The sequence below is a fragment of the Xenopus laevis genome, chromosome 6L, assembly GCF_017654675.1.
Source record: "Xenopus laevis strain J_2021 chromosome 6L, Xenopus_laevis_v10.1, whole genome shotgun sequence".
NCBI classification, from domain to species: domain Eukaryota; kingdom Metazoa; phylum Chordata; class Amphibia; order Anura; family Pipidae; genus Xenopus; species Xenopus laevis.
In genome coordinates this window covers 142814587-142828982 of record NC_054381.1, presented here as the reverse complement: position 1 = coordinate 142828982, position 14396 = coordinate 142814587, and the positions used below count along the sequence as shown (strand labels likewise).

Genomic DNA, 14396 nt, shown 5'->3' with positions numbered 1-14396 from the left:
GTTTACATAATTTTCTAGTCCACTTAAGGTAAGAAGTTCCAAATTACCGAAAGATCCATTCTCCAGAAAACCCTAGGTCCTGAGCATTCTGTATAACTGGTCCCATACCTGTAACAATAGATAACATCATGACTTGCATTATTTTCTGTAACTTTCCTGGCTTCGTGATAATTCTTAACAGGGGGCTGCAAAATATTTCCAGAACAATGGATCAGTCGGTAATTATTTTATGTAACGAGCAACTAGCCAATTTTGAACGCCACTAATAAATAATAAATTGCGATAACTTTCCCTAGGTCATTCCATAACCTGATTGTCCATGCAGTAGAAATACACTCTTCATATGTTGATGTTAAAAAAGAAACGTTCATTAGACAAATATTTTTATGGATCTTTTATTTATACATGATCATCAAGGGCGTAAAGGGTCTTGGTACTATAAAAACGGCTGAACTGAAGAAGCCACTTGGATTAGTGGTGAAATGTTTTCCAGTTGCTGTAGACTTCTTTGTACTAGATGCATATCATAACCTGGATAAATGAAAATCTCCATAGACCTAATGTAAAGTGGCTTCCTTCTAGGGTTAATAGTCATGCCCTTAAAAGAACAGTTCAGTGCAAAAATAAAAACTGGGTAAATAAAAACTGTTTATAATATAGCTAGTTACCCAAAAATGTAATGTATAAAGGCTGGAGTGACTGGATGTGTAACATAACAGCCAGAACACTTCCTGCTATTCAGCTCTCTAACTCTGAGTTAGTCAACAACTTTAAGGGCAGCCACATGGGACATAACTGTTCAGTGAGTTTGCAATTGGTCCTCAGCATTCAGCTCAAATTCAAAAGCAACAGTTATGACCTCCCTCAAGCCTTTGATTGGTTACTGCCTGGTAACCAATGAGTGGAAACCAAGAGAGAGTTAAGTCCCATGTGGGCCCCCTTCAGGTCACTGACTGACTCAGAGTTAGAGAGCTGAAAAGCAGGACGTAGTGTTCTGGCTATTATGTTACACATGCAGTCACTCCAGCCTTTATATATAATATTTCTAACTATATTAGGCTGTGCAAAATAAAAACTGTTTCTAGCTATATACCCACTTTTTATTTATACTGAACAATTCCTTTAAAGGAAAACTATACCCCCCAAACACTGTAGGTCTCTATTAAAATATACTGAGTAAAACAGCTCATGTGTAAAACCCTGCTTCATGTAAATGAACCATTATCATAATAATATACTTTTTTAGTAGTATGTGCCATTGGGTAATCATAAAATTGCCATTTTAAAAAATAAGGGCCGCCCCCTGAGATCGTAAGATTCACTGTGCACACATACAAACCACATGTAAGGTCACATGAGCCAATTAACAGACAGAGTTCTGCCTTTTGCTTCAACACTTCTTCCTGTTACAGTTAGTGTTGTAGTATTTCTGGTCAGGTGATCTCTGAGGCAGCACAGATAGAGTCACGAAATGGTGGTTCAAGGCAAGAGATGTAAAAGGGCAATATTTATGTAAATATATATTCCAGTTTGGTAAGATTCTTTAATATGTCATTCAATTTGATATAAACTAATATATAATCTGTTGCTTAAGTATAAGTATTCTTAAGTATTCATTTTGGGGGTATAATTTTCCTTTAATTTGGTTGCTGTTCTCTGAATCTATTGAAGAGGTTTTTATTATATCCTCATAAGAATTGTTCCCTTCTCTTTTTCTCCTTCACTTTTAAGGAAAGAAGAAATGCGAGAGTGACCAATTCCGTTGCAACAACGGAAAATGCATCCCGGAAATGTTCATGTGTAATCGCATGGATGATTGCGGAGACGGATCTGATGAAAAGATTTGTGCCAAAGCCAAACGGCCCACGTTGTCTTCCTTCCAGCCTTGCACAGTTAGCCAATTTCAGTGTCTTTCACGCTTCACTAAGGCCTACACATGTCTACCGAACTCCTTAAAGTGTGATGGGAACATCGACTGCTTGGATTTGGGGGACGAGTTAGATTGTGACGTCCCTACCTGTGGGCAGTCGTTGAAATATTTCTATGGCGCGTTCAGCTCCCCGAACTATCCGGACTTCTATCCACCTGGCAGTAATTGTACATGGCTCATAGATACCGGTGATCGCCGCAAGGTTATTTTGCGCTTTACCGATTTCAAATTAGATGGTACCGGTTACGGGGATTATGTCAAAATATATGATGGATTGGAAGAAAATCCACGTCATCTTTTGCGAGTCCTGACTGCTTTTGATTCTCACGTGCCACTCACCGTAGTTTCTTCCTCTGGGCAAATCCGAGTCCATTTTTGTGCAGATAAAGTAAATGCAGCCAGAGGGTTTAATGCGACGTACCAGGTGGACGGCTTCTGCTTGCCTTGGGAGATCCCTTGTGGCGGCAACTGGGGCTGTTACACTGAACAGCAGCGATGTGATGGCTACTGGCATTGTCCAAACGGCAGGGATGAGTTGAACTGCACCATGTGCCAAAAAGATGAGTTTCCGTGCTCTAGAAATGGAGTCTGTTACCCACGTTCAGACCGTTGCAACTACCAGAATCATTGCCCGAATGGCTCAGACGAGAAGAACTGCTACTTCTGCCAGCCGGGAAACTTCCACTGTAAAAATAACCGCTGTGTCTTTGAAAGCTGGGTCTGTGATTCTCAGGATGACTGCGGGGATGGCAGCGACGAGGAGAATTGCCCCGTGATCGTCCCTACAAGAGTCATCACTGCTGCTGTCATTGGGAGTCTCATCTGCGGCCTTCTCCTCGTCATTGCATTAGGGTGCACGTGCAAACTGTACTCTCTGCGCATGTTTGAACGCAGGTAATACAACTCGCCAAATTCTTCCAGTAATGAATCCCAGGCCCTAAGATGAGAAAATAACAAGAAAGCAAATAAACCAGAGCAAAGTTGCCACTGCTATAATATAACCCCCTAAGGCTAATGCCAAATGTACGGACCTATTCGACCAAAAAAAACTGCGACTTAAATTTGGTTGGTCTTTTTGAATTCAAATTTCTACGTTTTTTTCAATTCGAGATTCGACCCTTGATAAATATGCCCCTAAGTGTAGTGGTATGAGTCACCGTAGGAAGGGGGCCATGCCCCATAGAGTTTACCATTTAATTAATTTACTGGCATAAATTACAGTAAAATTTTATCTGCCCTGATTTTAAGTTTTCCCTCATTTTACTTTGTTGTTTTGTAGTCCCACCTATATATTATGCATAATACATTTCCCTGATTTGACATTTTCCTGGATTTTACACCACTTTTTTCTGGTCTCCTGAAAAACATAAAATGGGGGTTCTACTGTATAAGGCAAAAGTGCACAAGGTATGCACTGAACAACATTTTTTTCTGCATATTTCTCCTGCAAGTCGGCCTGTCCAGACAAAAGCATGCAAATATTGACGCAATGTACTGTGCATACGGTAAGCTTGTATTCTCCTGTTCTAATGTTTAGGTAACAGGAAATTATTCAATTTACTTCCGTTTTTATTTATGATGCAGTAGAACCCCCATTTTACGTTTTTCAGGGGACCAGGAAAAAATTGTGCAAAATCAGAAAAATTATGGAAATGTTTTAAAGTTAACTTTTTCCTCAAGTGCTGAAAAGGATATAAGCACAGGAGTCCATTTTACTTTGAGATAAATATTAACTGTGTTAATAACAAGGGTTAAGTATTTCAGTGTTAATGTTACACTATGTGGGGCATGTGCAAGACTCTGTGTCAGTCACATACACAACCTAAATCAATAAGTGATTGCTGCAGGACTGTATAAGGGGCAGACTAATTGCAATTGACCATTTACAGGCAGAATCATGGCAAAATATACATCTAGTTAGTATTTTATAACTCTTTATGTCAAAAAAATAACATTTATAAAAAAAAGAAGGCAGTTTTTGGGTACATCAGGACAAAATTTTGATGTAAAATCCAGGAAAACATTACTTCAAATCAAGGAAAAGCACCCATTGACATGCATTATAAATTGGTGGGACCACACATAAAAATGTAAAATGTGAGAAATTAAAATTGAGGAGTCACTGTATTTTATATCCCCCTCCTTGAGATACAGTTGCCTTTTCTTTCCTGCTCTATGACAAGGTAACTGTCGTTCACAAGGAGACCTCTTTTATAACTGCCGTCTTGTGACCCCCTGACATCCCCTGTTCAGTAAAAGAGAGCTCTAGTTTTCCTGATTGCAAATTATATTTTTCTTTTTGCTGATATCTACTAACAGTCTTCTTAATTCCTTCTTTATTTAACCCTTAAAGATCTTTCGAAACACAACTCTCAAGAGTCGAAGCTGATTTACTTAGGAGGGAGGCTCCCCCTTCTTACGGACAGTTGATTGCACAAGGCTTAATTCCGCCAGTTGAAGACTTTCCAGCGTGTTCCACGAACCAGGTACTTTGTTTTGCGTTGATCTTTAAAGCAAAAACATTCCCCTATACTTGGTTCTACTACTACTAATTCTAAATAAAAAAAAAAGTCTTTCCAGGTGCTCCTTAGTAATAGGGCTACTGTACAAGCCTACATTTACTAGGGATGCACCGAATCAAAGATTCAGTTCGGGATTCGGGCAGGATTCACTGTTTTCAGTAGGATTTGGATTCGGCCGAATCCTTCTGCCCGGCCAAACCGAATCCAAATCCTAATTTGCATATGGCAAATTAGGGGCGGGAGGGAAATCGTGTGACTTTTTGTCACAAAACAAAAAATGCATATGCAAATTAGGATTTGGTTAGGTATTCATACTAATCTTCACAAAGAATTCGGGGGTTTGGCCGAATCCAAAATAGCGGATTCGGTGCATCCCTAATATTTACAGCAGCCCTGCATGAGTGAACTATATGCTCCTTATGGAACTGTGAAGTGTTTAAAGGAGAACTAAATCATAAAAATGAATATGGCTAAAAATGAAATCCTTTATATTATGACCTTATTGCACCAGTCTTAAAGTTTCAGCTTGTCAATAGCAGCAATGATCCAGGACTTCAAACTTGTCACAGGGGGTCACCAACTTGGAAAGTGTCTGTGACACTCACATGCTCAGTGGGCTCTGAGCAGCTATTGAGAAGCTAAACTTAGGGGTCGTCACTAATCATCCAGCAGAAAATGAGGTTGGCCTGTAATATAAGCTGATGCTACAGGGCTGATTCTAATGCTAATTGCATTGGTTTCTCTGCTGTCATGTAGTAATTATCTGTATTAATTACTAATCAGCCTTATATTGTGACATTTCTATTCTATGTGTATTGTATATTGTGAGTGGGTCCCTAAGCTCAGTAAGTGACAGCATCACAGAGCATGTGCAGTGAATCAGCAGAAAAGAAGATTCTGAGCTACTGGGGCATCTTTGGAGACACAGATCTTTACTGCTAAAGGACTGTGGTTGCCTTGGGCTGGTACAGAAGCCCAAAACGTAATGTACAATTTCTGGCTACTTCTTTAGTTAAGCTTTAGTTTAGGGGAACTATTAAAAAAATCAAAAGGATAACATATTCTTGAGTATGGCTGTGCATGGTGCTGATCTGTTTACTCGTTCCTTCTGTATTTAGGATAGGGAAATCATGTCATGCAGGCTGTGGAAGGCGGCTATTTTTTGGCATAAATCTTTTCATTTGAAAGCTGCCCTCCATTCCTGGGTTCTCTGTAATAGAGGATGTTTATGTGAGAGACCAGAGTGCTAAGATAATTTCTAGTCTCCTGTCTAGCAGGATTTACACCCTTACCCGCATAGCTAGTACAAGAGGTATCCAGGGGATTAGAGAGACATATATCCTTACTTTTTGGCTGTTTTCACACAGAAAAAAATAAGCAGCAGACCAGGAAGGGAAGCTCTTGACAAATAATACTGGAAATATTTAAATATAAAGCAGTTGCAAAAAAAGTTATTTGTCAAATACAAGAGTCTTCTGCACTTGACCCATTATCAATATATTTAAGACAGAGACATTTTGTGCATACAGCTACTGAAAAATGCCTTACCCTTTAAACAAAACAGGGATTGTTTGTCCATATATTGCAATATATTTAAGCTGCCAACTACGTCAAAGTCATCCCATATCTGGCCAGTCCTACTCTCAATTTTATCTGATTCATTAAGAATTCTATTGCTTCATTATACATTTTACAAGTTTTACCTGCAACTTACTAGCTGCTTTCAAAGTAAAACTCCCAAACTTAGTTGCCCTTTTATTACACACCAGTGGGAAGGGTGGGAGCTACAACATGGAGCTGGTCACTGCTCCTGTATAAACTATAACAAACTGCTTTCCCCTGCCTTCCACCTGCTAGAATGAAAAATCGCCAGCGGCATGTCACTCGCGGCGCTTCGTTTTCCGAAGTTGCCTCATGAGAAAGGATGATACATAATATTCTTTACAGTGTTCTTCCTTCATGTTCACCCATATGTCTGGGAGTGCTGAATCTTCTCCCTCTCTCCTTCAGTCCGGATTTTATGGTAGAATAAGCGAACATTGTATACAGGAGCATAAATACATTTCCTGGACTCTTAAGAGGAACTTTAGCGAAAATGAAAATTTAATATAAGCTTCCTCATACTGAAGTAAGAAACTTTCTAAATACAATCAATTACAAATGTTGCATTATTTCTGAAATAATCAAGTTTATATTCACTATTCCTCTCTCAGCATCTGTTTCTCTTCATTCTGTCTTCATGCGTCAGATGAATGATCCAATATATCTTATAGGGGTGCTTCGTTTCCTAGCAGATATATTAGAGCTCACTCAAATAACTGATTCCAGTACAAACAAAATAACTGCCCTTTGCACAAATTCTGCATGTAGAGAGACAGAATTTCTGGTGATTTTAATCGAGTGAGCTCTTATACATATTCTAGGCAAAATAAGCCCCCCTATAAGATATATTGGATCATTCATGTGACACCCAACACCTCCATGAAGACAGAATGAGGAGAAACAGATGCTGAGAGAGGAATAGTGAATATAAACTTGATTATTTCTGAAACGGTACAGAATTTTTAATTGATTGTATTTCGAAAACTTTCTTATTTCAGTATGCTGAAGCTAATATAAAATTTTTATTTTCACGATAGCTCCCCTTTAATGTTTGGCTGAAATACTGTCCATTTCTTATAGGCCCTTGCAGATGATGATGTTCCCTTCACTGAAACTGTTTTAATCTTTCCTAGGCCTCGGTGTTGGAAAATCTGAGACTTGCCGTCCGATCCCAGCTTGGATTCACATCTATTAGACTGCCAATAGCCGGCAGGTCCAGCAACATTTGGAACAGAATTTTCAATTTTGTGCGCTCTCGCAATTCCAGCTCCTTAGCATTGGTCTCCACCGACGTAGACAGCGCTGCGAGCCAGAGCACGGGCAGAGAAGGGGAACGCAGTAACTCCCATCGAGGACTCTTCTCAGTAGAGGCTGGTACCGATGCAGAAAATGAAAGGAGAGATACACAAGGAGCAGTCGGGGGAGTTGTTGCCCCTTTACCCCGAAAAACTCCTCCTGCTGCTGCTGTAGAAGCCATGGTAAATACGAATGGAGGGAGTTCTACTCAGACTTCCAACAACACAATAGATAATGCGAGAGACGCTCCTTCCTCAGAACCTTCTGTTGTCAGTCCGGCACGTCAGCAGCTTAGTAGCGCCCTCAGCAGAATGACTCAAGGATTGCGCTGGGTACGAATTACTCTTGGGAGGTCGAGCGCTGCGAGCCAGAACCAAAGTCCTCTAAGGCAGCTCGACGGCAGTGGAAATGGGAGAGACGAGGATGATGATGTAGAAATGCTGATCCCAGCGGTAGACATTGATCTCAATGACTGTAGCAGACCTCTACTTGATATTGCATGTGAGCAGGGGCCAGGGAATTGCCAGGCACACAGTGCAACGCATCAAGGAATTAGGCCATGCGACGGGCCCTGCGAGTGCTGCGGAATAGTACACACAGCTCAGATCCCCGACACCTGTATGGAAGCGGTGCTAAAAAACGAGACTAGCGACGACGAGGCGATGTTACTCTGTTAGAGACAAATAGACTGTTTGGAGCAATATCTAGTCACTGTTTTATATTTCACAGACTCACAATCATTCCCTGGAAATGTTCAAGGGATCGACGTCACTGAAGGCTTAAAGCCACATGGGGTACCTTGGGTTTATTACAGTGTCTGCTATAAACCCAAAATGTGATGTGGTTTATATACCTAATGGCGGTATGGAATTCATTGTATAGTTTACACTATAGACCGGTAGCTTTCGAATGGCTCTGTGAGCACTTAATTCCCTTACTGATACAAGGTCATGATGATAAAGGTCCTGCAGAATCCGCTCTCTGGTTGTAACGTTGGCATATCCAATCTGAGTTCACCTGCAACTCTCTGCATCCTCTTTTTGGCTGTGAAGTAGGCATGTTTATGCTACTCTGCTGTTGTACTGCTGCTTCCAGCCTTACTGGAAATTGTTGTACGTTGTCAGCTCAAATTTTCTTTATTTTTCATGTTCCTAGAGAGAGAGAGATTTTACACCCCACTCAAGTCAAATCAACTCCAGTAAAATCAAACCCAATTACCAATTATTATTAAGTTGCTGCCTAGTGTCATGAGCTGGTGAGCCCATGTATTGGCGGATCGTAATGCTTAATATCACGGTCTGTACATCTGTATTAAAGGGGTTAACTTTTAGTATATTATAGAATGGCCAACTCTAAGCAACCTTTCAATTGGTCTTCATTATTTATTTCTTATAGTTTTTTAATTATTTGCCTTTTTATTCTGACTGTTTCCAGCTTTTAAATGGGGGGTCACTGACCCCATCTAAAAAAAACAAGTGCTCTGTTAGGCTGCAAGTTTATTTTTATTGCTCATCTTTCTATTCAGGCCTCTCCTATTCATAGTCTAGTCTTTTATTCAAATCGGTGCATAGTTGCTAGCAACCAAATTGGTGATATAGCAAACTGGAGAGAGGCTGAATAAAAAGCTAAATAACTCAAAATCTACAAAAATCAAAACCAATTGCAATTTGTCTCAGAATATCACTCTCTACATCATGCTAAATGTTCATTTAAAGGAGAAACAAACCCGCAACATAAAAAAGCCCCTACCCACCTATCCTTTGTAGACCCCCTCCCTTCTCCCCCCCCCCCCCAGCTTAGGTGGTACCCGGGGCAAATGTCCCTAACTTTTTACTTACCCCTCGGTGCAGATTCTGTCCCCCACAGTTCACGGCAGCCATCTTCATTTCTTCGTTAAACTTCGGAAGCAGACCTTCGTTTTCGCGCAGTTAGAGTAATTTTCTGGTCACAAACAACTGCGCATGCGACGAAAGTCACGAAAATGTTAGTGACTTTCGGCGCATGCCAGTTGTTTGGGACTGGAAAATTACTCCAACTGCGCATGCGCCGAAAACGAAGGTCTGCTTCCGAAGTTTAACGAAGAAAAGGCAAACTGCGGGGGACAGAATCTGCACCGAGGGGTAAGTAAAAAGTTAGAGGCATTTGTCCCGGGTACCACCTAAGCTGGGGGGGAGAAGGGAGGAGGGTCTATAAAGGGTAGGGGGTAGGGTTTTTTTATGTTACGGGTTTGTTTCTCCTTTAAAGGTAAACAACCCCTTTAACTGAGCTCTTGTTTGTTTTATCGCCAATTGACTTCTACCAGCGTCTCACCCTGTGGATTGTTAAAGTTGCACACAGGATATGTCCATTTGTAATCCATTGTTTTTGTGTCTAAGGCTAAACTACAGGTTGGAGCAGGAGCTGTAGAGACTGATGGAGCATATGATGAAGCACATGGATGTAGAGGAGTAGGACCTGTGACTGCCCAGGGGGCAAGTGCAACAATTACTGATAAGTAGCTTAAGTAATTGCTCTGAAAAATTTCTTATTCCCAAAGTTTAATGGGGGCCAGTAACTCTTTAGTTATGCCACATTTATGTACTCCTCTCATGGTTTGGGCAATACTGAGATATTACTCTCTATCGCCTGATACAAAGCTGCATGGAAATGGTTCCCAGAGGCAATACAAGCCAACTGTGTAACCTATCCCAGCATGCTTTTCTGTGCAATCCTTATAAGCACAATAATGCAGTATATCATTTCCCTTATTCGTTAAAGGGGCAGCATCCTCCCTTTTTCAACACAAGCTCCATGAATAGGGCTCAACACACATTTCATAGATTCTTTTCATTTAGAAATATCTGTTATTTCTTGCACTAATCAAGAACATGAAACCACTTCCCGGCTCTTCCAAGCAGAGGCGAAACCGCCTGAATCATGAACTACTGCTTATTTCAAAACCTAATAAAGGCTGCAGCATAGGGTTTGTTTATACAGAGCTCATTCTATAAATCACAATGTTTATAGAAGGAGAGTGTAAATGCTGCCTTTTTGTTTTGTTTTTTTTATGTTCCCCTTTTTATATTGTTATTACAAAGCCACAGGATGACTTTGTAAGAACAAGACTGGGCAATTTCCAGCCCTGGAAGACCATAATTTGCCTATCACTGAATTAGGATTATATTTATATACAGTATTTTAAGTATTTTTTTGCCCGACACCATTTCATTCAGTTTATAGGAATATATCTGCTGAAAGCACTTTGCCCTTGTCAGTTCAGGATGGCATTGATCGTGTTTGATCCTGTTTCCATTCAATACAGTCCAATGTATCACTTTTTTATGGTACAAAAAGGAGGATTGATGGAAAAAAATGGTTACAAACTATCCTGCATTAAGGAAATTAGTGAATATATATGTTGTCTATTTATATAGTCCCCTGTTGTAAAGTTTAAGTTCCATGACTGTAGCAATGGTCTTGACTTCTAAAATCCCTATATTTTACAACAGAGGGTACATTATTCCTTATAACACATAAGTTTTGGTGAGTCAGATTACATCAATAAGCACCAGTTAAAGGAACAGTAACACCAAAAAATGAAAGCTTTTTATAGTAATGACAATATAATGCAGTGTTGCCCTGCACTGGTAAAACTGTTGTGTTTGCTTCAGAAACACGACTATTGTTTATATAAACAAGCTGCTGTGTAGTCCTGGGGGCAGCCATTCAAGCACAGGATACACAATAGATCAAAAATAAGTTCTGAAGAATCCCATTGTAAACTACAGAGTTTATCTCTGATCTACTGTCTATCCTTTGCCTTTTCTCCTTTTTCAACTTCGAACGGCTGACTTTTTTTTTTTTTGGTGTTACTGTTCCTTTAAATCTGATGATATCAATAAAGCACCATTGGGGGCAGATTTATCAAAATTAGAATTTTAAAACCTGGAATGTGCACTTATTTATAAAAAAAAAAAAACATGGGGGGGGGAAAAAAACCTCAAATAGACTTTTTATTGAGCCCGCCAAATTTCAACTTGATCTTGAAAAACTCGAATTGGAAATAATTATTTATAACTGACTTCGGCATGAACTGCCAGCTTTTTTTTTTCTAACAAATCTTTGGTTTCAAGTTTTGGAAACTTGGACTTTTTGATAAATCTGCCCCATAGGTATGGCACCTGGGTTTTTCTGGATACAGGACCTTTCTGTAATTTGGATCACCGTGCCTTAAGGCTACTAAAAAAAAAAAAAATTTAAACAATAAACCCAATTGGATTGTTTTGCCACCAATATGGAGTCATGCAGCTTAGCTAGGATCAAGTACAAGCTACTGTTTTATTAAAGAAATAAAGGGAATTTAAATTGGAATTTCCGACAGGATTAATTTCCACTAACTCCTGGGGGGGGGGGTTAAAGCCAGTGATAAGGAGTTGTGCACATTTATATTATTCCCGGTATAAAGCAGATTAAGGGTTTGGGGAGGGGGGTGCAGCCGCTCAGGACCTACAGTTCATTGGAATCCATAATAATAAACTGCTGTTTATTTATTCTTTGCCATTTTCTTTTAAGGGCATATTCTGATGATATGAGAAGTGTGTTTTTTTTTTTGTGTGTCCGTATGCTATTTATTACATTTTTAAATACTTTCTCAAAAAAAAAAAAAAAAGAAGCATGTTTCAAGTCTTGTGTGTATGTCCCGTGTAGTCAGTCAAACTGACAATCCTTTTTATTATGTAAAACATTCACTTTTTTTTTTATTGGCTTTTTTTTGGGGTTTCTTTGTTAGCAGTTTATTTTGAATGAGTGATGTTTTTTTTCATCATAATAAAAGTGTTTACTTCGGCCTGAAACCATAGATACTATTGTGTGAAGTGATTCTAGCTAAAAACTTATTTTCCTGAAGTCATGGGGAGGCCCATTTATCATTTATTTATTAAAGTCCGAATTTATCTCAAAATTTTCTGAAAACAACTCTGACCAAATCCGCACAGGGTTTTTTCTCCTTATTTATTAATACACTTTCCCAAAAATTTTGAAAAAAAACATGGATTTTCCACCCGAAAACTCCGATATTTTTGCCCGAAAAGCACAAAATATTCTGATTGTTGCACGCAACCCAGCACAGATGAAAATATTTTTTGGATTTCACCCATTGACTTATATGTAATCTCTGCAGCTTTGAGACTCTGGGTTTTCGGATTCTGATTTTTTCCATCTTTGGGGTATAATAAATCCAAAAAAATTAATGGGGTTTTTTCCAATAAAAATTCAGATTTTTTTTTGGATTTTTGGGATTCAGGGGTTACTGAATAACCCCCTAAAACAAGGATTAATTTATGAACATCACGGTTAAAGAAGTGGGCTAAAAAAGTGCTGTTTTGTACCACATGGTCCCCAGCAAAACCAAAACGATGTACTTAAAGGGAATGTATACCCTACAATATAACAATGTATATCTTCAACAATTTCCCCATATTAGCAGTTTTATGCTGCTAGTATCATAAATGTGTAACCTCATCACCCTTTGGGCACCCCCTCAGGTGACAGCTGGGCAAAACCTTCTTTTGCTGAAGTAGGGGTTCACTTTTTGATGCTTATTAGCCCAGTTCTAAAGTTGTGTGATTGGAGCAACAGTACTGAGCAGGGCAATGTCAGAAGCCACTTCTTGCTTATAGTAGATATATATATATATATATATATATATATATATATATATATATATATATATATAATACAAAAGAGTAAATTATATCCTTATAAACGGTGAGTTCTGATGTCATCAGTTATAAACGGTGAGTTCTGATGTCATTTCTGTCACATGACTCACTGAAACTTGTGTATTATAATAAATAAAGTATCCCCTGTTGCAAAATATGAGGATATTAGAAGTAACCTTGGAGTTCCATGACCTGTATAAAAACACTCGGCCTTCAGCCTTGTGTTTTTATATGGTCATGAAACTCCTCTATAACTTATAATATCCTTATAATTAACTTTATTCACTATATAATAAAGTACAGGGTTCCAAATGTGCTCTGCAGTAGCTTCAATGCACTCTCCTTCAATGAGCGACACAAGTTGCAAGTAATTCCATGCTAGAGTTGCAACTGTCAGCACTAGGCACTGTATAGGGTTGGGGGCACATTGACTGGCAAATCTCCTGAGGGTCAATTCTACAATATTGGTAAGAAATGTCGATTTCTGCCTCTCTAGGCCCTGGCCTTTTTGGCCTTTCCACAAATCTGGACCTGTGCATTGAGGATTGGTGCTTTTCTGCTTCAGTTCCCGTTAAGCAGCAGTCTGGTTTTGCTTTATGGCAGGGGTCCTAGATCTATTTTCAGGATCAGAACCAGTGTCCCAAAAGACAAAGCTGAAGCAAATGGTGTGCCTTTGACATAGAGACACTGGGAGGATTTGCAATGTAAGTTCCATATATTTAACATCTTAAGTAATGAGGAGATTCAGTTAGAGGAGAAAAAAAGTTTTCTCCAAATTCAGTTCCAGTTTTTCCCCCATAGATGTCAATAGAGATAAGTTTTCTTGAATTCAATTGCATCCCAAATTACTTTTCACGTGATAAATCCTCTTCTCATTCAATGGAATCTGGCCATTTATCTTATCAACTATTTGCCCTTTGGTTCTGCCCCATATCTTCCTGTCCATTAAAATGCAGGCCAACTACTGAGTTCACTGAGGGTTTAGTTAAATATTTTATTGAACACAAGGTGGCATCAGGGCCTGTAAGGGGGAGAACTGATGGCAGCAATGGGCAATAGACTTAGGGGGTTATTTATCAAAGGTCCAATTGTTTAAAGGGATACTGTCATGGGAAAAAACATTTTTTCAAAATGAATCAGTTAATAGTGCTGTTCCAGCAGAATTATGCACTGAAATCCATTCTCAAAAGAGCAAACCGATTTTTTTATATTCAATTTTGAAATCTGACATGGGGCTAGACTAATATTGTCAATTTCCCAGCTGCCCAAGTCATGTGACTTGTGCTCTGATAAACTTCAATCACTCTTTACTGCTGTACTGCAAGTTGGAGTGATATCACCCCCTCC

At 39.2% G+C, this 14396-nt stretch overlaps 1 protein-coding gene across 1 annotated transcript in view; it reads left to right on the top strand.

The window, feature by feature from the left end:
• Positions 1 to 8184, top strand: part of lrp12.L (LDL receptor related protein 12 L homeolog) — a 33979-nt gene extending 25795 nt beyond the window's left edge. The window contains exons 5-7 of the mRNA XM_018268204.2: positions 1732 to 2824; positions 4284 to 4416; positions 7188 to 8184. Of these exons, the coding sequence (XP_018123693.1) occupies positions 1732 to 2824; positions 4284 to 4416; positions 7188 to 8027 (2066 nt within the window). The 3' untranslated portion in view covers positions 8028 to 8184. The remainder of the gene's footprint in view (positions 1 to 1731; positions 2825 to 4283; positions 4417 to 7187) is intronic.
• The last annotated feature ends 6212 nt before the right edge of the window (positions 8185 to 14396 follow it).